General features: G+C 47.9%; 2 protein-coding genes across 3 annotated transcripts in view; both read right to left on the reverse strand.

Annotated features, from left to right (window-relative positions):
• LOC129713849 (transcriptional enhancer factor TEF-1-like) overlaps nucleotides 1-9,892 on the reverse strand; it is a 23,905-nt gene extending 14,013 nt beyond the window's left edge. The window contains exons 1-4 of one of the 2 annotated variants that reach the window (XM_055663190.1): nucleotides 9,572-9,892; nucleotides 1,701-1,973; nucleotides 1,077-1,141; nucleotides 198-260 (exon numbers count right to left, since the gene is read on the reverse strand). In XM_055663190.1, coding sequence (XP_055519165.1) covers nucleotides 198-260; nucleotides 1,077-1,141; nucleotides 1,701-1,848 — 276 coding nt within the window. In that variant the 5' untranslated portion in view covers nucleotides 1,849-1,973; nucleotides 9,572-9,892. The remainder of the gene's footprint in view (nucleotides 1-197; nucleotides 261-1,076; nucleotides 1,142-1,700; nucleotides 1,974-9,571) is intronic. The other variant, XM_055663191.1, reaches the window with a different exon arrangement.
• A 4,358-nt stretch (nucleotides 9,893-14,250) lies between these two features.
• Nucleotides 14,251-26,805, reverse strand: part of LOC129713706 (myocardin-related transcription factor A-like) — a 145,603-nt gene continuing 133,048 nt past the window's right edge. The window contains 2 exon segments of the mRNA XM_055662957.1: nucleotides 14,251-23,450; nucleotides 25,308-25,365. Of these exon segments, the coding sequence (XP_055518932.1) occupies nucleotides 22,939-23,450; nucleotides 25,308-25,365 (570 nt within the window). The 3' untranslated portion in view covers nucleotides 14,251-22,938.

The raw sequence follows: 26,805 nt of genomic DNA on the forward strand, positions 1-26,805 counted from the left end.
CATTGTTCGTTATCTCTCTACATCATTGTCTCTATCTCTTGTTTCCCTTTTCCTTAACTAGTCTGAAGAAGGGTCTCGACCCGAAACGTCGCCCATTCCTTCTCTGCAGAGATGCTGCCGGTCCCGCTGAGTTACTCCAGCATTTTGTGTCTATCTTCGGTGTAAACCAGCACCTGCAGTTCCTTCCTCCACCCTACCTTGAACTTGCTGTGAACATCACGTGATGTCCTACGAGCCAACACCTGGATGTGACTGGACACCTGTCGGTGGAGAGGAGGCAGGTAGTCAGGTCTGGTGGTCATTACAGGGGCCGCACGTGACTCACACATGGGGCCGCAGTCCAACACACAGGGGCCGGCCGCACAGGGAGATGTCCCTGCCCACAGTGCCCGGTTCACATCCAGCCACGGGTTCACAGACATCACAGCCACGTCCCACCGTCACTGAGGACATGGTCTGTACGTACACGCACCCGAGGGGAGAACACACATGTACAGGCACTGATGCGCGCACACACACACACACTCAAACATATCCTCAGGTGCACACACACAAACACACACACAGGCATGCACACATACTCACTCACACACACACACACACACACACACACACACACATCCTCAGGTGCACACACACACACAAACATATCCTCAGGTGCACACACACACACACACACACACAGAGGCATGCACACACACACACACACACACACACATCCTCAGGTGCACACACACACACACACACACAAACATATCCTCAGGTGCACACACACACACAAACACAGGCATGCACACATACTCACTCACACACACATAGGCAAACGCACACACACTTACACATCCACTCAGACACACACCACACACACACACACTCTCACACATACACAGGCATGCACACACACACACATGTGCACACACACACACACACATACACAAACACACACATGTGCACACACAAACAGGCACACACGAAAGCATATGGACACACGTGCATTATACCCAAGCTGACACATGTACACACACATGTACACGTGCACAGGAGACGTAGGATGGTTTAAGGCGCCGTGTACGTACCTGCTTCCTGGTCCGTGTTTTCCCTGTACGCAGCTTGATGTACCGGGCGATCAACTCGTTGCGTCCTGAGGGAGAAACACAGCAGAGCCACTAATTGATGAGTGAGGCCAGGAAACTGCACGAACTCAGTCCCCAAATATTCCGCATGCCAAACACATGCAGGTTTGTAGGTTAATTGACTTCTGTAAATTGTGTTGGATAGAACCAGTGTATTGGTGATCGCTGGTCGGCACAGACCCAGTGGGCTGAAGGGCCCGTTTCCAATCTGTATCTCCAAACTAAACTAAGCTAAACTAAACATGCAGGTTAAATGTGCAGGAAGGAACTGCAGATGCTGGTTTAAATCGAAGGTAGAAACAAAATGCTGGAGTGACTCAGCGGGTCAGGCAGCATCTCTGGAGAGAAGGAATGGGTGACGTTTCGGGTCGAGACCCTTCTTAAGACTAAAGGTATAACCATACACATGTACAGGTTTGTATGTTAATTGGCTTCTGTAAAATTGTCCCTAGTGTGTAGGGTTAGTGTTAGTGTTAGTGTATGGTTGGCACAGACTCAGTGGGCCGAATGGCCTGTTTCCACGCTGTATGTGTGAAGTGTAACGTAGACCAGGTGGCCGCCACTCACCGTACATCTTGCCTTCGTTGGAGAGGATGATTTTCCGCCTGCCACAGGGCGGGTAGATGGCCAGGGCCTCCTGGAAGCTGTGCTCAATGTCAGCGCTCCACACCCCCTCCGCATCGCTTTGCAGACTCTCCTCCAGCGAGACGCTCATGGTCTCGCAGTCATGGTCAGGGCCTCGACCCCCGCTCAACCCCTCCGCCTCTATCCTGACCCTTCGGCAAGGTCCGGGCCTCAGCTTGGAGGCAGCAGCAGGCCGAGAGCACCGTCACACACGAGCTGCGAAAGCAAGCAGAGGGTGAGGCTGGATAGACACAAAATGCTGTCCTCCATCCATGCTCTCCAGAGATGGACAAGTCCCTTGTCAGGTTACACAAAAAAGCTGGAGAAACTCAGCGGGTGCAGCAGCATCTATGGAGCGAAGGAAATAGGCAACGTTTCGGGCCGAAACCCTTCTTCAGACAAGTCCCTTGTCAGTCTCCTCCTCTTTACAGCCAACACTACTGTATCACCCTCCCTGGTCTACCCACCCCTGAAATTAATTCCACAAAGTCTCTCCTACCCCCTCCTGGGACCTTCACATTCCTCCCATACTGTGCCGCCCAGCAGCGAATATAACACTCCAGCGCATGAAGAGAGATTAAATATAACCTCCATACTCTCGTGTGTGTGGCCTCTTTTGTCTTGCTGATAAAGAGATGCAGAAATATCAACAGAGCATCTTTTATTGAAGGGAGTCATTATCAGCCAAATCGCTACAATAATGTATCCAAGCCTTGCCACAGCTCTTAAAGATACAACCAACGCTACATATATTGTGGTATATGGACACACTGATCTGTTTTGTAGTAAATGCCTACTATGTTCTGTTGTGCTGAAGCAAAGCAAGAATTTCATTGTCCTATACAGGGAAACATGACAATAAGCTCACGAACTTGAACGCATCAACTACAAGGGCGGCCACGGTGGCACGGCGGTCAAGTCGCTGGTTTACAGAACTTGCAGCGCCGGAGACCCAGGTTCAATCCCAACTACGGGTGCTGTCTGTATGGAGTATATACACGTTCTCGCCGTGATCTGCGTGGGTTTTCTCTGAGATCTTCGGTTTCCTCCCACACCCCAAAGACGTGCAGGTTGTAGGTTAATTGGCTTGGTATAAGTGTAAATTGACACTAGTGTGTAGGATATTGTTAGTGTGCGGGGATCGCTGGTCGGTGCAGACTCGATGGGCCGAAGGGCCTGTTTCCGTGCTGCATCTCTAAACTAAACTACTCAAACATCACCATCAAATCTGGAGGAGTCTGAAGAAGGGTTTCGACCCGAAACGTTGCCTATTTCCTTCGCTCCATAGATGCTGCCTCACCCGCTGAGTTTCTCCAGCACTTTTGTCTATCTTGGAATTAAACTCCATGGCTCTAACTAAATCAAACTTGATTCATCCCTAAATATTAAGCTGCAGGTTCACCATCTCACTACTGATCAACATCTCAGACTCATTTTTGTTGCACGCTCTCTGATTCCATTAGAGTGATACAACGTGGAAACAGGCCCTTCGGCCCAACTTGCCCACACCGGTCAACATGTCCCAGCTACACCAGCCCACATCCCTTTAAACCTGTTCTATCCACGCACCTGTTCATTTACCATGTGTATCATTTCCGCATGTAAATAGTTTGTGAGTTGATGGGTGGGAAGGAACTGCAGATGCTGGTTTATGCGGGAGATAAACACAAAGCGCTGGAGTGACCCAGCGGGACAGGCAGCATCTCTGGAGAAAACAAATAGGTGATGTTTCAGGTCATAACTCTTCTCCAGATTTGCCCGTGTCTTCAGACCCCTCCCACCTGCCCACGTTTGGCCCACATCCCTCTAAACCTGTCCTATCATAGAAACATAGAAACATAGAAATTAGGTGCAGGGGTAGGCCATTCGGCCCTTCGAGCCTGCACCGCCATTCAATATGATCATGGCTGATCATCCAACTCAGTATCCCGTACCTGCCTTCTCTCCATACCCTCTGATCCCCTTGGCCACAAGGGCCACATCTAACTCCCTCTTAAATATAGCCAATGAACTGGCCTCAACTACCCTCTGTGGCAGAGAGTTCCAGAGATTCACCACTCTCTGTGTGAAAAAATATAGTTCTCCTCATCTCGGTTTTAAAGGATTTCCCCCTTATCCTTAAGCTGTGACCCCTTGTCCTGGACTTCCCCAACATCTGGAACAATCTTCCTGCATCTAGCCTGTCCAACCCCTTAAGAATTTTGTAAGTCTATCCATGTACCTGTCCAACTGTTCCTTAAACATTGGGACAGTCCCAGCCTCAACTACCTCCTGCGGCAGCTCGTTCCATACACCCACCACCCTTTGTGTGAAAAAATTACCCCTCAGATTCCTATTAAGTCTTTTCCCCTTCACCTTGAAAACCTATGTCCTCTGGTCCTCGATTGCCCTACTCTGGGCAAGAAACTCCACCCGATCTATTCCTCTCATGATTTTATACACCTCTATAAGATCAGCCCTCAATAGCTGGAGACAAATTTAAAGGATTTCTGAAGCAAGAAGATTTCAATCACCTCAACAAATAATAATATAATACTCTCCACTGTTTGGTGTTTAATTTGGAGATACAGCGTGGAAACAGGCCCTTCGGCCCATCGAGTCCGCTCTGACCAGCGATCACCCGTACACTAGTTCTATCCTACACATTAGAGGCAGTTTTTTCAGAAGCCAATTAACTTACAAAACCTGCACATTCTTTGGAGTGTGGGAGGAAACCGGAGCACCCGGAGAAAACCCACATGGTCACAGGGAGAACGTACAAACTCCGGATAGACAGCACCTGTAGTCAGGATCGAACCCGGGTCCCTGGCGCTGTGAGGCAGCAACTCTACCGCTGCGCCACCGTGCCGCTCCGATAGTTCGTGGTCTTGTGAGCCATTGAAAATTGTGTCAGAACATTAGTGGATCTGGTCCTTGTACACTCACATGCTGACATTTTAGAAGCAAGTGTGTAAGAAGGAACTGCAGATGCTGGTTTAAACCGTAGACACAAAATGCTGGAGTAACTCAGCGGGACAGGCAGCATCTCTGGAGAGAAGGAATGGGTGACGTTTCGGGCCGAGACCCTTCTTATAACCAAGAATGTTTCTCCCCTCCCTGACTCTCAGTCTGGAAATGGCTCTCACCCCGAAACGTCACCCATGCCTTTTCTCCAGAGTTGCTGCTTGACCCGCTGAGTTACTCCAGCATCTTGTGTCGATGTTCTCCCCAGAGATAGTTTAACGTAGAAACTCCAGTTACATTGCTGAATGCTTCCCACAGTGGGCGTGGCTTGGTTCGGCAACTTGAGCGTCCAGGAGCGGAAAAGACTGCAAAAAGTTGTAAACACTGCCCAGTCCATCACTGGCTCTGACCTTCCTTCCATCGAGGGGATCTATCGCAGTCGCTGCCTCAAAAAGGCTGGCAGTGTCATCAAGGACCCACACCATCCTGGCCACACACTCATCTCCCCGCTACCTTCAGGTAGAAGGTACAGGAGCCTGAAGACTGCAACGTCCAGGTTCAGGAATAGCTACTTCCCCACAGCCATCAGGCTATTAAACTCAACTTCAAACAAAACTCTGATCATTAATAACCTATTGCACTTTATCTGTTTATTTATGTGTGTGTGTGTGTGTGTGTGTGTGTGTGTGTGTGTGTGTGTGTGTGTGTGTGTGTGTGTAATATATATATACTATATATATATATATATATATATATTCAATGGTATATGGACACGTTGATCTGTTCTGTATTCATGCCTACTATGTTCTGTTGTGCTGAAGCAAAGCAAGAATGTCATTGTCCTATCTGGGACACATGACAATAAACTCTCTTGAATCTTGAATGCATTTTTCACACACCCACCACCTTTGTCTAAATCACAGTGTTGGGGACTCTGATACAAGGTGCATTGTGTTCAGCTGTTACACTTCGCCTCGAGTGGTTCAGCCCAGGGGCGAACGAGTCTAACAGTAGACACAAAGTGCTGGAGTAACTCAGCGGGACAGGCAGCGTCGCTGGAGGGAAGGAATGGGTGACGTTTCTGGTCGGGACCCTTCATCGGGGGAGTCCAGAACCAGGGTCCACAGTTTAAGAATAAGGGGTAAGCCATTTTAAAAGGAGATGAGGAAACACTTTTTCTCACAGAGAGTGGCGAGTCTGTGGAATTCTCTGCCTCAGATGCCGGTTCTCAGGATACTTTCAAGAGAGAGCTAGATAGGGCTCTTAAAAATAGCAGAGTCAGGGGGTATGGGGAGAAGGCAGGAACGGGGTACTGATTGGGGATGATCAGCCATGATCACATTGAATGGCAGTGCTGGCTCGAAGGGCCGAATGGTCTATTCTTACACCTATTATCTATTCAGACTGCATCAGGGGAGAGGGAGACACAGAGATAAGGAAGGGTAAGGTGTGAGAACCAGACATCAAAGCTGATGGGAATCAAGGAAAATGTAGACGAGATGATTGTTAGGTGGGGCAGATGAAAACGAAGCAAACAGAGATAAAATGTACTCTGGGACGCAGTCAGATTGGTCGGAGAACTGGGACAGTCTGGTGTAGGAAGGAACGGCAGATGCTGGTTTAAACCGAAGATAGACACAAAATAAGATGCTGCCTGTCCCGCTGAGTTACTCCAGCATTTTGTGTCTGTCTTCTAATCTGATGAAGGGTCTCGACCCGAAACGTCGCCCATTCCTTCTCTCCAGAGGTGCTGCCTGTCCCACCGAGTTACCCCAGCTATCTTCAGCGTAAACAAGCACCTGCAGGTCACCTCCTAACACACATTTTGTTCGACAGAATGGTTTGGAAGGGGTTTTGTGAAGAAATGATTTTTACAATCAGTCCCCCCCTCTTTAGCAACTCTTCTCAATTGTCTCAATTCTTCTCACCAGCTGTTGGGGGCTCAGTGAAGGGGTGCAGTCACCCCCTTCACCCTGACAGCTGCCTCCTGACCCCCTGCGTCTTCTTTAAGGGCCTGTTCCGCTTGGCAGTCATTTGCACATCACGCAGAGGGCAAAACAAAGCCCGAACAAGTTGGTTAAAAAAAAAACTCCGCGGGATTTTCAGAACAAGAGATTGTGTAAATGTATTTTTTTTTAAAGGGGGTGCTGTGTGGGGGGGGGGGGGGGTTGTACTAAAGTAGCGAAGGGGCCATTAAGTTTTGAGCTGTGTCCAGAGTGTCGCTCTTCAAGGGAGATGCTAAATGCATTTCGTTGTCTCTGTACTGTACACTGACAATGACAATTAAAATTGAATCTGAATCTGAATGTGAGAGTGCTGCTATCAGTGGTGGGTGAATAGTCGCTGGAGGATCACACACACACACACACACACACATATACATACATACACACACGCAGCAGACCAGACCAGACCTTCTTTGGCAATGTGTTGACAGAGCAGGCAAGTGCACAGTCACTGCTCACAGATCGACAGGCAGTCACTGGTGGATTTGTAGTTTGGTTTAGAGAGACACAGCGGGCAAACAGGCCCTTCGGCCCCTCCCCCAGTCCGCACCGACCAGCAATCCCCCCCACACTAACACTATCCTACGCACAATCTGACATGTATACCAAGCCAATTAACCTACAAGCCTGTGGGTGGGAAGAACTGCAGATGCTGGTTCGCATCGAATATACACACAAAGTGCTGGAGTAACTCAGTGGGACAGGCTGCATCTCTGGAGAGGAATAGGCGACGTTTCGGGTCGAGACCCTTCTTCAGACTGATGTCAGGGTAGTGGGCGGTGCATAGATAAGGACGTGTATAGATGTGAAAATAGTGTAAGGTGTGCAAACAGAACCCAAAGGGTCTCGACCCAAAACGCCACCCACTCCTTCCATCCAGAGATGCTGCCTGTCCCGCTGAGTTACTCCAGCACTTTGCGCCTATCTCCGGTATAAACCAGCACCTGCAGTTCCTTCCCACACATTGTGTCACCAGGAAGCTGCTTGAAATGGAGGGCTTTATTTATAAGGAGAGATTTGAGAGACGGAGTTTGTTTGCTTTGGATTATAGAAGGTGTGACTTTATAGAATTATGGAGGCCACAGAGAGGAGAGGAGATAGTCACAGAGTATTTTTCCCCGTGGAAGGGGAGTCTGAGTTCAAAGCAAGTTCCTGGCCCAGGCACTCGGAGTGAGGACAAACAAGGAAAAAACTTATTAGTTACGCAGACTGCTGTAGTTCCGTTTGAATAGGCTGCAGTCGGTCAGAGGAGGTTTGGAAAGATGCCACTCAGGACTCACAATGAAAACTCACAAGAGTCATAGAATCACAGAGCTCGGAAACAGGCCCTTCAGCCCACACCGACCAGCATTCACCCCGTATACTAGCATTGTCCTACACATCCTACAAGGATGAGGGGGCATCTTATAGAAACATACAAATATTCTTGAAGGGTTGGACAGGCAAGATGCAGGAAACATGTTCCCGATGTTGGGGGAGTCCAGAACCAGGGGTCACTGTTTAAGAATAAGGGGCAAGCCATTTAGGAGTGAGATGAGGAAAAGCTTTTTTCACCCAGAGAGTTGTGAGTCTGTGGAATTCTCTGCCACAGAGGGCAGTGGAGGCCAATTCACTGGATGTTTTCAAGAGAGAGTTAGATTTAGCTCTTAGGGCTAACAGAATCAAGGGATATGGGGAAAAAGCAGGAACGGGGTATTGATTTTGGATGATTAGCCATGATCATATTGAATGGCGGTTCTGGCTCGAGGGGCCGAATGGCCTCCTCCTGCACCTATTGTCTATGTTTCTATGACAACTCTACAACTTAATAAGGGCGGCACGGTGGAGCAGGGGTAGAGTTGCTGCCTTACTGCGCCAGAGTCCTGGGTTCAAGCCTGACCACGGGTGCTGTCTGTGTGGAGGTTGCATGTCCTCCCCGTGACCTGCGTGTGTTTACTCTGATGGTGTGCTGGAATAACTCAGCGGGACAGGCAGCATCTCTGGAGAGAAGGAATGGGGGACGTTTCGGGCCGGGACCCTTATTTCCACTCGAAACATCACCCATCCCTTCTCTCCAGAGACGCTGCCTGTCCCGCTGAGTTACTCCAGCACTTTTGCGTTTGTCTACCTTCGGTGTAAACCAGCACCTGCAGTTCCTTCCTACACAGGAACCAGTGGAACTAGTTTCTCCCGAAGCAACTCGGATTTTAAGTTGAGTTTATTGTCACAGTGAAAAGCTTTTGTTGCACGCTAACCAGTCAGCGGAAAGACAATACATGATTACACTCAAACTATCCACAGAGAACAGATACATGATAAAGGGAATAACATCTAGTGCAAGATAAACTCTGATCAAAGATGGTCCGAGGGTCTCCAATGAGGTAGATAGTAGTTCGGGGCCGCTCTGTAGTTAATGGTAGGATGGTTCAGTTGCCTGATAACAGCCGGGAAGAAACCGAATCTCTCTTTACTTATCTGTGAATTCTACAAACAGGAGCACTCCCGATCATAGAGTTATTTTGGCTCCTTAATCGTAGACAAATTGTAGAGAAATCCCAACACAAACAACAACTCGCTTGCCATGTTTTGCGTCGGTAGTTCATGAAACATGTTGAACTGCGCGGATCCACAAGTCGAGCCAGACTCCCAACGAGGAAACAACATCAGAAAATACTAAACCTTTGCAACTAAACCTTTGCAACTAAACCGCGCTGGCCAAAAGCCATGAGAGTCTCAGTCTCTCTGCACTTTTCCTCTGGCGACTGAGATTTTGAGATTTTTGAGATTTCTCCCCACCGGGCCGGTCTTTCTACCCCGGTCTACCCCAGGCGAGAAAACAGCAGCATTGGTGTAATGGAAGCAAACACACACACAAAGATGACTTACAAGCCCAGCTCCAGCTCCGGCTCCCGGCCGCTCCCCGCTCACAGCTGCCGCCTTTAGGCCAGTCTACCAACACAAAGTCTGCAGCTCCAACAAACTTCCTCTCCCGAAATAAAGCTGGGATGAGTGCAGGGGGGGTGGGGAGGGGAGGAGGTGGAATGTGGCCGCCAGCTGATACTCGACTCCAATGAGGAAACAAACCCAGGCTGGAAATGTCAGGGCCAGGGCAAGTGTTACTCAAAGCAGACTTCTATCCCCACAGCCCGGCCCCTTCCTTCTCATCCCTCCCCCTGTCCCACTCCCTCTGTTGCCCCTTCATCTCCCTCCCCAAGTTGTGTGTGTGTGTGTGTGTGTGTGGGGGGATTGAGTATAGGGGCGTTGCTTCTCCTCTCCACCCCCCTCCACTTGAGCAAAGATCCCATGGCAGAGCTCTGCTAGAAGATCTTTGCACTTGAGGAGCAGGCGGCCGAGGGAGGAGCTGTATGTTCACAATACACCCTCCACCCTCCACCCTCCACCCTGCCTCGTCGATCGGTTAATCAGCCAAATATGCCCGGAATGTTGCATCTTTCTCCGGGGGAGGGGACGGGGAGAGGAGGGGTCATGATGCCCGCGGGAGAAGGGAATGAAATGCAACTGATGACCAAGGGACAAGGGTTTAAGGTGAAAGGAAAAGATTTGGAAACATAGAAACATAGAAAATAGGTGCAGGAGTAGGCCATTCGGCCCTTCGAGCCTGCACCGCCATTCAATATGATCATCCAAATCAGTATCCCATCCCTGCCTTCTCTCCATACCCCCTGATCCCTTTAGTCACAAGGGCCACATCTAACTCCCTCTTAAATATAGCCAATGAACTGTGGCCTCAACTACCTTCTGTGGCAGAGAGTTCCACAGATTCACCACTCTCTGTGTGAAAAATGTTGTTCTCATCTCGGTGCTGAAAGACTTCCCCCTTATCATAGAAACATAGAAATTAGGTGCAGGAGTAGGCCATTCGGCCCTTCGAGCCTGCACCGCCATTCAATATGATCATGGCTGATCATCCAACTCAGTATCCCGTATCTGCCTTCTCTCCATACCCCCTGATCCCCTTAGCCACAAGGGCCACATCTAACTCCCTCTTAAATATAGCCTTAAACTGTGACCCCGTGTTCTGGACTTCCCCCTCAGATTTAATAGGAATCTGAGGGGTGACTATTTCACACAGTGGGTGGTGGGTGTATGGAATGAGCTGCCGGAGGAGGTAGTTGAGGCTGGGACTAACCCAATGTTTAAGAAAGAGATAGGCAGGTACATGGATGGGACAGGTTTGGAGGGATATGGACCAAGCGCAGGCAGGTGGGACTAGTGTAGCTGGGACATGTTGGGCCGAAGGGCCTCTTTCCACACTGTAACAACCGTATGGATGAAGTCTCTCGCCCTGACCACCTTTCAATTTCCACAAATAAACAGCTCCACTCAAGGACTCCATGAAGAAGGGTCTCGACACGAAACGTCACCCATTCCTTCTCTCTGGAGATGCTGCCTGTCCCACTGAGTTACTCCAGCAGTTTTTTTTAATAAACCTGTGTCTGCAGTTCCTTGTTTCTCCTCCTATCGGGGGGGGGGGGGGGGGGGGGTTATGGAACAATGTGGATTATGTGCAGGTAGAAAGGATGGTTTAATTTGGCATCATGTTGAGCTCAGATGTACCCGTTCCTGTACTGGACTGGTCTATGTAATGTTCAAGAATGTCTTTTCGTTGCATTTCGTTTCAATGCATTTCGTTGTCGAATGTATTTCGTTGTCTCTGTACTGTACACTGACAATGACAGTTAAAATTGAATCTGAATCTGAAGAAGGAACTGCAGATGCTGGAAAATCGAAGGTAGACAAAAGTGCTGGAGAAACTCAGCGGGTGCAGCAGCATCTATGGAGCGAAGGAAATAGGCAACGTTTCAGGCCGAAACCCTTCTATGGAATGAATTACTTGATTGTCACAGTGCTTACCCAAAGTATACAAATAGTGGCCACCTATGGTACTGGCGGCTCTGTGTGGGACTGGCTCCACACTCACCTCTCCTTGACAGAGTTGTAGATGCTGGTGGAAAACTGGTGTCTCCCAGTGCCACAGGTCATTGCTCCGATTTCCTCCCACATCCCAAAAACGGGATAAGCGTGTGAGACATTTATCCTACTTCAGAATTCCAAAAGTGAGGAGAAATGACGGTAGATAGAAGCGAGAACTGAAGGGACAACAACAGACAGAGTGCTTGGCGGAACATTGGCCGTTTGCTCACTGCATTTCATCAACAGTAAGGCAGTATTTGTGGGTTTTTTTTAATTCCTTTGGCATCTAAAAAGTTTCAGAAGTGATAAATCTGGCTGTAAAATTTTAAAATCGCCCATGGTTTTCAAGTGGGTTTTTACATACAAAAAGAAAGCAAAATTTACAGCCAGATTTATCACTTCCGAGACTTTTTAGATACCAAAGGAATCAAGAAAAAACACAAATAATGCCTTACTGTTGATGAAATGCAGTGAGCAAAGGCGATAATTCCCAATATTTTCAATTCCGATATCTGCACGGCCAATGTTCGCCAAGCACTTTAGCTGCTGTTGTCCCTTCAGTTCTCGCTTCTCTTTACCTTCATTTCGCTTCACGTTTGGAATTCTGAAGTTGGGTACATGTCTCTCACACTTACCCCGACTCCCACTATTTTTTTCAGCGCAAAAATGCAACATTTTGGCGGTTTTTAACAGGTAGGAAAGTACGCGTTTCTTGCATTAATAACATATACCGGAAGTTACGGATGTCCTCCAGATGGATTGAGTGGCTCCGTGCGTCAAGCCCTATGACCCAGTGACCTTACGTGCAACCCCCCTATAGGGAGTAGATGGCGGTAGAGTTGCTGTCTGTAGGTCCCCCTGTGACCTCGTGGGTTTTCTCTGGGTGCTCCGGTTTCCTCCCACACTCCAAAGACGTACAGGTGTGTAGGTTGATCAGCTTAGGTAAAATTGTAAATTGTTCCTAGTGTGTGTAGGATAGTGTTACTAGTGTACGGGATGATCGCTGGCTGGCATGGACTCGGTGGGCCGAATGGCCTGTTTCCCCACTGTATCTCTAAAGTCTAACGAGTGTGAATGAGTGATCTGAGGGGTAACTTTTGCACAAAGGTGGGTGTATGGAACAGTGCCAGTGGAGGTAGTTGAGGCTGGGACTATCCCAACGTTTAAGAAACAGTTAGACAGGACAGGTTTGGAGGGATATGGACCAAACACGGTGATCCATGGTCAACATGGACTCGTTGGGCCGAAGAGCTGTATAATCTTTCAATATAATTTTAATTCAGTTTCCAGCCACTTATTGATTTGACCCTGTGTGGAAATTGTGCACTAAAGTCCACACATGGCCCATGGGATCTTTCCACAACGTTACTCACTGCTCCATCTACTGGCCAACCATGGGAGAGACGACAGACATAAGTAACCGCAGATGCTTGAATCCTGAGAAAAACACAAAGTGCTGGAGGAACTCGGCAGGCCAGACAGCATCTGTGGATGGAAAACCTAGACAATATTTCGGGTCGGGGCCTTTCTTCAGTCTCCAAAGAACGACCCCAATTGATTGACAACAATTTTGACATCAACTTAAGCCCCTTGAATCTGAAGAAGGGTCTCGACCCGAAACATCACCCATTCCTTCTCTCCATAGATGCTGCCTGTCCCGCTGAGTTTCTCCAGCATTTTTGTCTAGCTTGATTTCTTTAATTATCGCTTATCATTTTTTTCAATCTTTCGTTTCTCTTATTCTTCTTTGCTTTCCATTTCTTGCTCTTTATCATGTTGGAATATTTCACCTCAAGCTGTCTAGAATGTATCAGTTCCTTGTCTCTCCTATCTTGTTTTTTACCTTCCCTTCATCCAACTCTGCCCCCCTGTATCATTTGCCAACACTAATGGACCTAGACGTTCTCTTGGGTTGAAACTGGGTTAAATGGAGAGCTGAGTGGAGTATGTAAACGGTCCCAACTCGAAATGCCACCTATCCATGTTCTCTGGAGATGCTGTCTCAGGGGCCGCGGAGCGTTTTTGAAAGTGGGGGGTCAGAGCGATCACTCATAACCGGCCTCGGGGAGGGACTTTTTGAAATTTGATGCATTAAAATCATGCATTGTAGAAATATGATTTCAATGTTTTTTTGTGTGAAGTATTTTTGTCCCGCTGAGTTACTCCAGTATTTTGTGTCTATCTTGGACCAATACCTTTGGCAGAGTTATTACAATAACTGGTGTCCGAGCATGTTAAAAAATAAAATGGTTGGAATTGTACACTAGAGTTCTCTGTACGAGTCACATCAATGTAATGGTAGATTTCAATGCTGATTTTATACAAAACTTCTCTCATTTGTACATGTATTTTGTCCCTGCCTATTCAACCCTATTTGAAACAATGAAACTGTACATTAGTGAAGTCAATCAGATTTCAAAAATTTGGATGGATTTTTTCTGAACTATTTCTGACCTAAATATTAAAGAGAAAAATACTAAAGGCTCAGGTGCTTTCCAAGAAAACATGGTTCCCCGAATGTAAGTTCTACACCATTTTTTTTAACGATAAACAGGGGCCTGATACTTCCCAGAAAATTAAAAAGCCCCTTTCATTACTTTGAAAAATAAACCATTGTAAAATTGGAACAATCCATCCCATGATTTTAATAAATGGAGGCCGAATAATACAAACACAATATTTCTTTAAAAAATGTTTTAAAAAGTTCAACACAAATACAGTGTTTACATACAGTTGAAAAAGAAAAAAAAGCAAACTGTAAAGGTCTTTGTGTCTCCTTTCTTTCTCCCCCCCCCCGCTCCATGTCTTCCTTGAGTTTGGCTGGTTATAACCTGATCAAGGTACATTCCTCCAAAATGCCCCCCAGTGAATGGTCACAGCTCATAGTTGGAACATAGGCAAAGGAAAATGGTTTGGACCATCCTGGTTTACACAGGAGCTCTGCCTGGTTCGGGAGGAAATGATTGGTGGTTGCTCAAGTTCAAGACCTCTAGTACAGCAGAGATTATCTATCACTCAAATTCCGACTCGTGAACTTTTTAATGCAAAGATGTGGCACTTCATTTAAGTGGGAGGCCATACCAGCCAACCGCAGTGCAGTGATTAGTAAAGGACACCATAGCCAGCAGGAACGCATTTGCTCCGTTCAGCCTGGACCAGTGTGGAATAGAGGATCATTGCTCCTTATCCCAAATTGGAGGAACTGCATCTCCTATTTCGCTTGGGCAGCTTACAAGCCAGTGTTATTTATATCGATTTCTCTAACTTCAAGTAACCCCTGCACTCCTTCTCTCTCCATCCCTCCCCCATCCAAATTGCACCAGCTTCTCGTTCTCACCTAGCAAACAGCTAACAGTGGCCCGTTTCATTTATTATCGTTACTTTTTTGCACATCTTTCATTCATTTGTTCTATATCTCTCCACTTCACCATTGATATCTCTCGTTTCCCATAACTAATCTGAGGAGGGGTTTTGACCTGAAACGTCACCCATTCCTTCTCTCCAGAGATGTTGCCTGAGTTACTCCATCATTTTGTGTCAAACTTCACTGGTTTCCTCGACAGACCACCTTCTCCAGCAGCTTCCACCCCCTCAATGCCCCTCGTCACTATCCTGAAGATGTGGTGGAGATGATTCCACCCCCTATTGCTGTTATCTCACCCCAGGCCGGTGGCAGAAAGGACAAGAGGATGCCCCAATGAAGCCTGCGCCCTTCTCATCCCCCCTATTGAAACTAAAGGGCCTGTCCCACGAGCATGCGACCTGCATGCGGCAAGCGCGACCAAACCAGAAGCGGGGGCCGCGCGGAGGTCGAGTGAGTGACGTGAAGTTCGAGCGAAGTCCGCGGGAAGTTCGCACGTGACGTACGGCGTTGAGAACGCTGCGCACGCCCGTCGAGGCGGTGCGTACGGCGTCGAGGCGGCTGCGGGCCGTTACCGCGCGCGGAATTTTTGAACACGGTCAGTTTTTCGGAGCCCCGTGCGATGTCGGGACCAGCTCCGTACAACTCCATACGGCTCCGGCGATCGAAGTGGGACCGGCCCCGCGAGGCCGCACGGCTCAAGTGACCACGTTAGGTCGCGCTTGCCGCATGGAGTCGCATGCTGGTGGGACAGGCCCTTTACCGAATAGTGAAAGGCTTGGATACAGTGGATGTGGAGAGGATGTCTCCACTAGTGGGAGAGTCTAGGACTAGAGGTCATAGCCTCAGAATTAAAGGACGTGCCTTTAGGAAGGAGATGAGGAGGAATTTCTTTAGTCAGAGGGTGGTGAATCTGTGTGGAGGCCTCGTCAATGGATATTACTAGGGCAGAGATAGATAGATTCTTGATTAGTATATGTGTCAGAGGTTATGAGAAGGCTGGAGAATGGGGTTAGGAGGGAGAGGTAGATCAGCCTCTTTCTGATTGAATGGCGGAGTAGACTTGATGGGCCGATTGGCCTAATTCTGCTCTTATCGCTTATAACCTTATACCAGCCAGAAAAGGGCACAAGGTGCTGGAGTGATGAGGTGGGTTAGCCAGGGTACTGATGCTGACTGAGCCCACTGTGTTACTCCAGTGTTGTTTGTCCTGTTGTGCAAACCAGCATCTGCAGGTCATTGTTTCCACAGGATACTAACCAGACACACGACACATGGCCTGACTGCCAAGACTGAATGTGGAGATGACATCAACGTGCAGAGTTACAGCAAGTTTGCAGTCAATGAGCACTGGAATAAGGCTTGAACTGCCGACATGCTTCAATCCAACACTCAACAAAGTCTTTAAGAAGGAACTGCAGATGCTTTCACCCGGGTCAGGAACACCTTCCAGCTGGGAAAGCCGTGTCTGCAGAGCCTGCAAAATGTAATCGCAAAACAGCCCACTCAGCCAAAAGGGCCAGTGCTGCCAATTTGGAAGAATAAATCCTGCCTCATCGAAAAACCTTCTTTGCTTTTGGCCCATTACTGACCTGAAAATTTGACTCTCTATCTCCCCCTCTCTCTCCACAGATGCTGACTGGGAGCAGCCTGCTGAGTGTTTCGCCAGTGTTCAGTGATGAATTTCATTCTGTCGTGAATTTGGTCGAAGGTGCATTGCAATTGGATTGTAACCCATTGTAGCTCATGGTAGGAATTGCAAAATCCCCTGGGAAGCAGCTAGTCCAGTCTTGGCAGCTGGTGGATCCATAGACCGAGTCCATGGTTTATGTGTTAGCCTCTCGTTAATCCCATACTCGTTCGAGAATCATTACTGTACAGGAATAAGTCATTTGGCCCAATCTGGCTCACTTCAAGGTGATTGACACTACTCTGCTCCTCGTAGCCTCAAAGCCCTGGAGGATTCCCTTTCCAACACATTTACAGATTATTGCATAATTTTCCACTTTTTATAAAATATATATATTTTAAAAACTCTCATCTCTATTGCTCTTCACTACAGCTGGGTCGCCTCTGCAAATGGGAACAGCCTGAAGGGCTGAGTTCAGGAGATTAAATTTCTGTAAAGACCTAAACCTATGTCCATATAAAGACACCATGTACTGGAGTGACTCAGCAGGCCAGGCAGCATCTCTGGAGAACAGGGTTTCGGTTCGGGACCCTTCTTCGGACATGGCCCTTTAAGTCCATGTGGTAACGGGGGGAAAAAATTGCACATGCTGGAAATCTGAAACAAAAATAGAAAATGCTGGGAATTATCAGCCCGTTTTTAGCCAACACTCTCCGAGGAATCAGAGATTGGAAAACTGTAGCCATTGATTTAATTCCAGACCTCAGCATGGCCCAAACGCTGCCATGTTGCATTCGTGCCTACTATGTTCTGTTGTGCTGAAGCAAAGCAAGAATTTCATTGTCCTATCAGGGACACACGACAATAAACTCTCTTGAATCTTGAAGATGTTGAAATTGAAGAGATTCTGTAAAGTGTTCTGGTCTCACGATAAGCTAAGCGGACGTGATTTAATCTAATACCCTCATAGATAGCCCGTCAAAGTACACGCTTCTAAGTTCAAATATATATATATATATGTGTGTGTGTGTTTTAATTTATAAAGTCAAGAGATTGCAGGGAATAAGAGGGACAACGATTTAACTTGGAATGGAATTACCTGCAAAGGGTTTAGACTGGGTCAAAGGTCCATCAATAGAGAGAGAGATGAACAGGATAGGGTGATTGTATCGAATGAACTAGACAGGGGATTCATGGACAAATAATCTGGTGCTTAAATACATTTGGACATAATATTCCCCACTGTGACATGAATGGCCCATCAGGGTGTCAGGGGTTATGGGTCAAAGGCAGGAGAATGGGGTTGAGAGGGAAAGATAGATCAGCCACGATTGAATGGCAGAGTAGACTTGATGGGCCGAATGGCCTCATTCTGAATCGCCATCAGTCTGAAGAAGGGTCTCGACCCGAAACGTCGCCTATTCCTTCGCTCCATAGGTGTTGCCTGAACCCGCTGAGTTTCTCCAGCATTTTTGTCTGCCTTTGATTTTTCTAGCATCTGCAGTTCCTTCTTATTCTGCTCCTAATCACTGACTCAACAAGGGACTGGTGATGAACGCAGCCTTTGCTCGGGTAGGGTTACCATAACACAAAGCAAATGGTAAAGGCTAATGGTACCATGTTCAAGAACCAGGCGTATTCAATTCACATCGTAGCCAACATAAAGGAAGGTTTAGAAAATGTTTAAGAAGGTCTAGAAAGACTGGTTTGGCATCAAATCAGTTCCCGGAACTCTTCAGGGCCCCCATCGAGGAGGGGGAGGGTCCCTGCTTGAGAGCACAGCTACAGGGGACAAGAGATGCATATTAGCAGGGAATGCAACCAGTGACGTTATTCATGCAGGCTCATCTACCGAAGGATAGTGGATGTGACAAGCTGCAGAACTCCAGGAAACAGGAGCAAGCGTACTGGAGCACAAGCAGAGGAGAAACGTGCCTTAAACCAGAGGCATTTAAAGATCAAAAACCTAACCCAACAACTTGTAATCGGGGCCAATTCTTCGTGCACAGAAATGAAGTTTGTAATTGATACAGAAGTCGGATCGAGCTCCAAATCCTTGTGTTTTGCGACTATCAACCAAGAGAGGTGACGGAAATAGCAGAGTTTGCTTCACCAGAGTTAAATCTGGCGATTGTCCTGGACTAAGTACAGCTGGTTTCATGACATTCCAGCTAAAACCCAACGCTGATAACTGATCGAGGAACAAGGAACTGCAGATGCGGGTTTACCACAAAATAAAAGGCCCAAAGTGCTGGAGTAACTTAGCGGGTCAGGCAACATCTCTGGAGAACATGGATGGGTGACGTTTCAGTCTGAAGAAGGATCCTACACAATGTAACCATCATTTGCCATCTGTGCTGGGATGTTGAAGCACAATGTATGTGCAATAGGGATATGCTGGATAGACTTGGCTTGTACTCGCCAGAATTTAGAAGATTGAGGGGGGATCTTATAGAAACTTACAAAATTCTTAAGGGGTTGGACAGGCTAGATGCAGGAAGATTGTTCCCGATGTTGGGGAAGTCCAGAACAAGGGGTCACAGCTTAAGGATGAGGGGGAAATCTTTTAGGACCGAGATGGGGGGAAATCTTTTAGGACCGAGATGAGGAAAACATTTTTCACACAGAGAGTGGTGAATCTGTGGAATTCTCTGCCACAGAAGGTAGTTGAGGCCACAGTTCATTGGCTATATTTAAGAGGGAGTTGGATGTGGCCCTTGTGGCTAAAGGGATCAGGGGGTATGAAGAGAAGGCAGGTACGGGATACTGATTTGGATGATCAGCCATCATCATATCGAATGGCGGTGCAGGCTCGAAGGGCCGAATGGCCTACTCCTGCACCTATTTTCTATGTTTCAATGTTTCTATGCTGAGATCCATGGCTTAATACTGACTGGGGGATCCTTTTGGTCAATGGAGAACATTGTTCGAGGATGGTCACCAAACTTTTCTGCAGGTTTTCCTAGTTGCTGTGTCTTGGGGTGGGGACCTGAGGACATGAAGCATTGTCACCATTTCCATGCCAAGGGTGATGTTGGGAGGAGGTGACGTCCAGCAAAGGTGCTCACCCACGCCCAGGAATGGTTCGCTTTGGATCACCAAGACAAATGTTCAATGCACAGCCGCAGAATTTACCCCCCCTGCCATGGAGCACACCAGCCAACCCAACACCAAACCCATTTTGAGTGCGTGGATAAATGTGATGGGTGCTATTTTTGATTGAGGGGGTGCAAAGAAATTCACTGTTTCATCTCTGCAAACAACTCTGTCCAGCAAAATAGATGAACGATATCAAGTTTAGTTCAGTTTTGTCTTCACGTACAGCGCGGAAACAGGCCCTTTCTGCCCACCGAGTCTGCGCCCGCACATTAACACTATCCTATACGAGGGACAATTAAAAAAAACATTTATACCAAAGCCAAATAACCTACAAACCTGTACGTCTTTGGAGTGTGGGAGGTTACCGAAGTTCAGGAGAAAACTCACGCAGGTCACGGGGAGAGCGTGCAAAACTCCGTACAGACAGCGGCCAGAGCCAGGATCGGACCCGGGTTTCTGGCACCTGAAACACTACAAGGTGGCAACTCTACTGCTGCGCCACCATGCTGCCCGCCTCTTAGCTGGGAGTGGGATTCCAATCTTTCGATAGAACACACCTTCCGTGGTGTGGGAGGCAGTGGTCTACTGTGCCTTGGATCAGACCAACAACCTTCAATCATTTCCTCACCACCGTTGAAAATTAAATTCTCCCCTTCCACGGCCAATTGAGTCACTCTGTATTCCGTAATGGCCCAGGGAACAGTGACACTGCTGTTATCTCTCTCAACCTCCTTAAAGTAAAGAATAACTCGACAGCATTGAAGCCGTCAGCTCCTGCAGTGGGCTTCCCCTAGACTGAAACGCAAATATGAGGTCAACAGGAACAGAAGACATGAGCAAAGAGATGGTCACCAAAGCAAATGGAACCCAGCCCCCTTGTAACATCACTTTTGGCTACTAGAACGGTTGTCTTGGCCACTAACTTGTAATAGCAATTATGCATGATGTATGCTCTGTCTTCAACTACAAGGCTTGCAGAATATGTCAAACATGATTTTAGCAAAACACATGTCAAATGTTTCAAGAATTATTTTGCTTGGGCAGCGGTATGAATATTGACTTCAAACTTCAAGTAACCCTTGCTTTTCCTCTCTCTCCATCCCTCCCCCTTCCTAGTTCTCTGACCAGTATGACTGTCCCCATGCTTAAATTTGATCTTCCTTGTCATCTTCTCGTAGCTAACAATGGTCTAGTCTACATTTTTCCTTGATCCGCATCCCCTTTGATGTCTTGTTTTCACACCTCACACTTCCTTATCTGTCTCCCTCTCCCGACTCTCAGTCTGAAGAAGGGGTCTCGACCCCAGTCCTTCTCTCCAGAGATGCTGCCCTGAGTTACTCCAGCATTTTGTGTCTATCTTCTAAAATAAAAAAAATCACAGCATTGTTCTGGACTCAATACAATGCCCGGTAACTATAATTTAATGTGAAAGAAACAAAGAATTCAAGGCAACTTCCACCCATTTGTCATTGTGTTCAAACTAGTTCCTCATAAGATGCCTTCAGCTTAGTGTTAATGTCCCAGAAACCAAGCACACAATCCTTCCATGCCCCAAAGTTAATGCTGTCCCACTCTCAGCCATCAATGAAATGGAAATGCATTAGCTTAGTCGTGCTACTTCTCAAGGCATGAGATGCAGACAACACTGGTGAGTCACACAAGCTCTATACCACAAGCCACTGAGGCATACGTCAAACTGCTAATCCACTAGGCTGGGCAAAGTAGTCATTTTCAAGGCTTGTATTCAAAAGTGGGCCCTGTACACCAGTGTTATATTGTCGTGATTTATATAACATAGCTGTAGGTAGCTATGCAACCTATACACAGATATGACTTATAGTGCACATATTACAGTATGCAATTTTACATTCTTACTGATTGTAACTTTACAGTTTAAAAAAAAAAACTCTTCATGTAGCTGGCAGGAAGGACAATTTCTTCTTCCTGCCGTGGATTTAAAAACGCCTTTTTTTGTGTGTTTTCTTTTAAGAAATACTGCGTTAATTCGTGGCCCCTTTCCGGCATCGAACCCTCGGCTTCTCAGACTCCCTTCGCAGTGTGTGACGGGTGGGGCATGTGGGAGGCTGAGGAACCCCTCGCACGGGCCGCACAGCTTGGGCCGCCGAGGGAAGGAGAAACCGGACGGACAGCCCCGCGCCCACAAACCAGGGGGACCGCAGAGATGTTGCACCTGACTCGGTTGGCGGTCAAAGGTCAATATTCGACGACCGCCCCAGCTTAGTTCACCTGGTGTCAACACCACAAAGACGGCACTGGGATTGTCCTGACACTTTCCTCTTTAAGCTGGGATTTCTTGGTTTCGATCCTGGATATGTAGTGGGCAGAGTGGACGTTGGTGGTATCTGACCTTTGGGCTAAATTGCCGCTATCCTTGGGACAACACCCGCCGGCCAGCTCCAATAATTCAACTCCACGTCTGGCTGAGAACAAATGGCACGTAAGGAGGCTTGGTGAAAGCTGTCCAGGGCTAAAGTTCAGCTCCTCTCCGCAGACTAAAGCAGACACTTCCAGCTAGCTGGGGCAAGAAATGATTTCACAACAAAGCCAAAACATTGCGGTTACAATCCGAGCCGGTCGCGAACACAAGTCTCATTTGGTGATCTTAGAGCAGGACTAGGCTCTGGAGGCAGACTGCGATGACATTCAGACTTGGACTGAACGGGGGGCCGGGCTGGTGGCGGGGAAGAGTATGCTGGCTTTCCATTCCCCTACTCAGTTACTGTACCGTTGGGTTCCTGTCTTGAAAACTTGTACTTGCCCCAAACCAGTGCAAAGGGACAGGCTTGGCAACGGAAAATCTGAGAGACAGAACGTGCTGAGGCTGTAAACCCTCTCACCACAAGACCAACCCAGAAGCCTGGTGAAGACCACAGAACAACGTCTCCATTTTGTTTGGGTCAAATTTAATAAAGTCCGTCCTCTGATTTTGGACTCGGTTCCATCAGCAGCACTGCTTGGGCTCAAGAGATACAACCACGAGCTCCAGCCTGTATTTGCCCGCGACCCTTGCACAGGGAAGGCCCTCTGATCCTTGGCGGAAAGGACGTGCGTTCTTGGCTCGCTCCCGCTCAGTTATAGTGACGACGGAGAGCCACGCTGGAGGACACTCTCTCCCCGATTCAGCACCAGCCCCCCCCGCCAAAGTCCCACGCTGACCGAGGGGGCTTTGCGAAGGAAGGGTTGCCCACAACGTTTTGGCTGTTGACGTTAATCCCAGTGTAAATGCAAGTCGTGGCCGTCTAGGAAGTCAGTGGAGAAGACGCTGGGGGTCACGGAGCTCAAGGGAGCGAGACCCACTGAGGAGCCGCCCATAGTGAGGTCCAGCCACTCCATGTTGTCCAAGTTAGTGTCGGCAAGGTCCAGGGTCAGGCTGGTGGTGTCGGTGGTGAAGTGCAAGTCCGAGGTGTCCATGGGTGAGTGCGGGTGCTCCAGTATACTGGAGCTGCTCAGCATTTGGTTGTGTAGATCGTCGATGAGCGAGAGGGGCTGAGTGCCGTCGTGGTCCACGGATAACAACGGCACCCCGGTCGTGCTGACGAGAAAGTCCTCCAGCCGGCTCTCCGACTGACTGTCGGTGATGGGCTCCAGCAGCAACTGAGGAGACGGTGGCTCCACTTTGAGAACAGAGAGCGGCGGGGACATGGTTAGCGTGGGAGACACACTCTGAGGAGACGGCAGGTCTAAAGTGGCGGTAATGTCCTTGGCATTGACTGAAATCTCTGTGAATGAAGGCAAAGAAAATAAGCAACAACTTTGCGATAATTTCTCTTCTGCATTATTCTAGTCTTGGGTAGATAAAAATGCTGGAGAAACTCAGCGGGTGCGGCAGCATCTATGGAGCGAAGGAAATAGGCAACGTTTCGTGCCGAAGCCCTTCTTCAGACTGAGTTTCTCCAGCAATTTTGTCTACCTTCGATTTTCCAGCATCTGCAGTTCCTTCTTGAAGATTCAGATTCAGATTCAGATTCAATTTTAATTGTCATTGTCAGTGTACAGTACAGAGACAACGAAATGCATTTAGCATCTCCCTTGAAGAGCGACATAGCAAACGATTTGAATAAATAATAACACGAGTCCGGGGGGGGGGGTGGTGATAGGCAGTCACCAAGGTACGTTGTTTCGGCCGCCGAAACCCTCGACCTGCTGGTCGGACGGAGTTTCTCCTCCAATTTTGGAGGGTAAACCTTTGGGTTTCCTTGGCGATGCTGAGCGCCCTCCGCAGACAGCGCTTTCTTGAACATTTTATTCTACAATTATTGTTTGAACATTTTATTCTAGTTTTTGTTCATTACACTGGGATTCGGGAGACTTTCAATCCTCCAATGGGCTTTTTAACTAGATTGGGATGGGGCAGGGGGTGAGATTCATTTACACTGGATTACACTGCCACTGTGTTACTGGATGGTTCATTAATTCCTTCCACATTTCCACGCCCAAAGCACTGCAGACTAAATGACCACCAACCACAGATGTTGACCTTCAACTCACTTCCTCACCGACCCGCCTGCTGTTTGGCCCCTCGCCACCAGGAGGTGCTTGTGAGCATCCTCCTAATGCCTCCGTCCCACTTATGCCCCTGTCCCACTTAGAAAACCAGAACGGAAACCTCTGGAGACTTTGCGCCCGACCCAAGGTTTCCGTGCGTTTCCCGGAGGTTTTTGTCAGTCTCCCTACCTGCAACCTCCGGCAACTGCCTGCAACCTCCGGGAACCGCACGGAAACCTTGGGTGGGGCGCAAAGTCTCCAGAGGTTTCCGTTCAGGTTTCCTAAGTGGGACAGGGGCATTACTCCATGCCCCCCATTCCCCAACACCCATCCACCATCCCTCAGCCTGCGTATACATTCCACTGCCCAGATTCTTATTGTATCAAATTCTACCATTTGCACCCATCTCTCACCTCCAGCATGGTTACTGAGTCCATCCACCCTCCGTTTATTCATCTCCTAAGCCAGGGGTGTGGAAACCTGCGGCCTTAAGGCTGCATGCGGCCTTATAGGCCCTTAAGTACGGCCTTTTGAATGAATCCAAATTTTGTAGAACAAATCCTCTTATTTTTATTAATATGTTTTTGTTCGTCTTTTATTATTTTAATTTTAATCTTAATATGAACGTATTTAAAATACCAAAGAGTAAAAAAAGATTCACCAAAATAATCCTCCCCGACTGACGGTCACAAATAAAACATTAGTAAGTAAGTCATGAGGGCTATTTTTAACAAAATAATGTACATTTTGAAGTATATATCGAGTTGAAGTTTCTTGGGTGCGGCCTTGTTAGATTACAGCTAACTTGATGCGGCATTCCAACATGAACAGGTTCCCCACCCCTGTCCTAAGCAAACCCTTCACCACGATCTGCCTCTCACTTGTCAGCTCTCATCTCACCCCCTCCCCTCACCTCCTTCCAGCAGCTTTCTCCACTCTACTCCTTTGTGAAGAAGGGTCCCGTCCCAAAACGTCATCTGCCCATTTCCCCCGCCCGACCCACTGAGTTCCTCCAGCAGTTTGTTTTTTTGCAAAAACGTCTCACGCCTGCGGTCTCTGGTCCCTCCGATATTCCACCATTGTTATCTTACCTCCACTTTCAATGAGGATATCGAACAAATCGTCCATCTCTTGGCTCCTGGAGATTTCCTGCGAATGGCAAAGCAATGAACTTTGGCTACTTGGTGTATACACAACTGAAACAAATAGCTTGTTTGTGCAATGAAGGCGTTCAAGATGCCACCAGTTTTGCAGTACCCCCCATCCTCTATCTGTCCTCCGATCAATTCAACCTAGCCATCTCCTGAGAGTGGTAGAGCACGTAAACAGGACCGGTGGTTCAAGTTTGCCCCTATCACCAAACACCCATTAACAATGGACTGACCTCTCGTCCATCGAGGGGATCTATCGCAGTCGCTGCCTCAAAAAGGCTGGCAGCATCATCAAGCACCCACACCATCCTGGCCACACACTCATCTCCCTGCTACCTTCAGGTAGAAGGTACAGGTGCCCGAAGACTGCAACGACCAGGTTCAGGAATAGCTACTTCCCCACAGCCATCAGGCTATTAAACCTGGCTCGGACAAAACTCTGAACATTAATAACCCATTATCTGTTATTTGCACTTGATCAGTTTATTTATTCATGTGTGTATATATTTATACAATGGTATATGGACACACTGATCTGTTCTGTATTCATGCCTACTATGTTCTGTACTGAAGCAAAGCAAGAATGTCATTGTCCTATCAGGGACACATGACAATAAACTCTCTTGAATCTTCTTCGGACTGTTGAAGTGTCTCAACCCGAAACGTCGCCTGTTCCTTTTCTCCACAGATGCTGCCTAACCCGCTGAGTTACTCTGGCATTTTGTGTCTGTCTTCAAGGTCAAGGTTGTAAACTTTATCGTGAATAGGTCAATGTACTTGGTGAAACTCTAAGCCCCAGGTACTAATCTCCACACTGCCCGACACCACGGAACGTATTGAATTAACTCAGTCACTGTTGAGTGGAACTCAGCACTCCTTGAATGTTCAGCTGGTTACCAATATGGCGGACTCCCTGCTACACCTCCCTTTCACGGCCCAGTCCAATTCCCTTTGGCATGCTACTGTTAAATCTGCTGGGCAGCTCATTCCAGTTCACGCCACCCATGTGTAAAGTTAAAACCTTCATAATTGTATTCTTTACTAGTTAGCCTGCATCTATTATGGGATTTTGTTGGACAAGATTGTTAAGGGCTTGGACACGCTAGAGGCAGGAAACATGTTCCCGATGTCGGGGGAGTCCAGAACCAGGGGCCACAGTTTAAGAATAAGGAGTAAGCCATTTAGAAGAGAGACGAGGAAACACTTTTTCTCACAGAGGGTGGTGAGTCTGTGGAATTCTCTGCCTCAGAGGGTGGTGGAGGCCGGTTCTCTGGATGCTTTCAAGAGAGAGCTAGATAGGGCTCTTAAAAATAGCGGAGTCAGGAGATATGGGGAGAAGGCAGGAACGGGGTACTGATTGGGGATGATCAGCCATGATCACATTGAATGGCGGTGCTGGCTCGAAGGGCCGAATGGCCTACTCCAGCACCTATTGTCT

The sequence above is a fragment of the Leucoraja erinacea genome, chromosome 37 (assembly GCF_028641065.1).
Source record: "Leucoraja erinacea ecotype New England chromosome 37, Leri_hhj_1, whole genome shotgun sequence".
In the NCBI taxonomy this organism is placed as follows: domain Eukaryota; kingdom Metazoa; phylum Chordata; class Chondrichthyes; order Rajiformes; family Rajidae; genus Leucoraja; species Leucoraja erinaceus.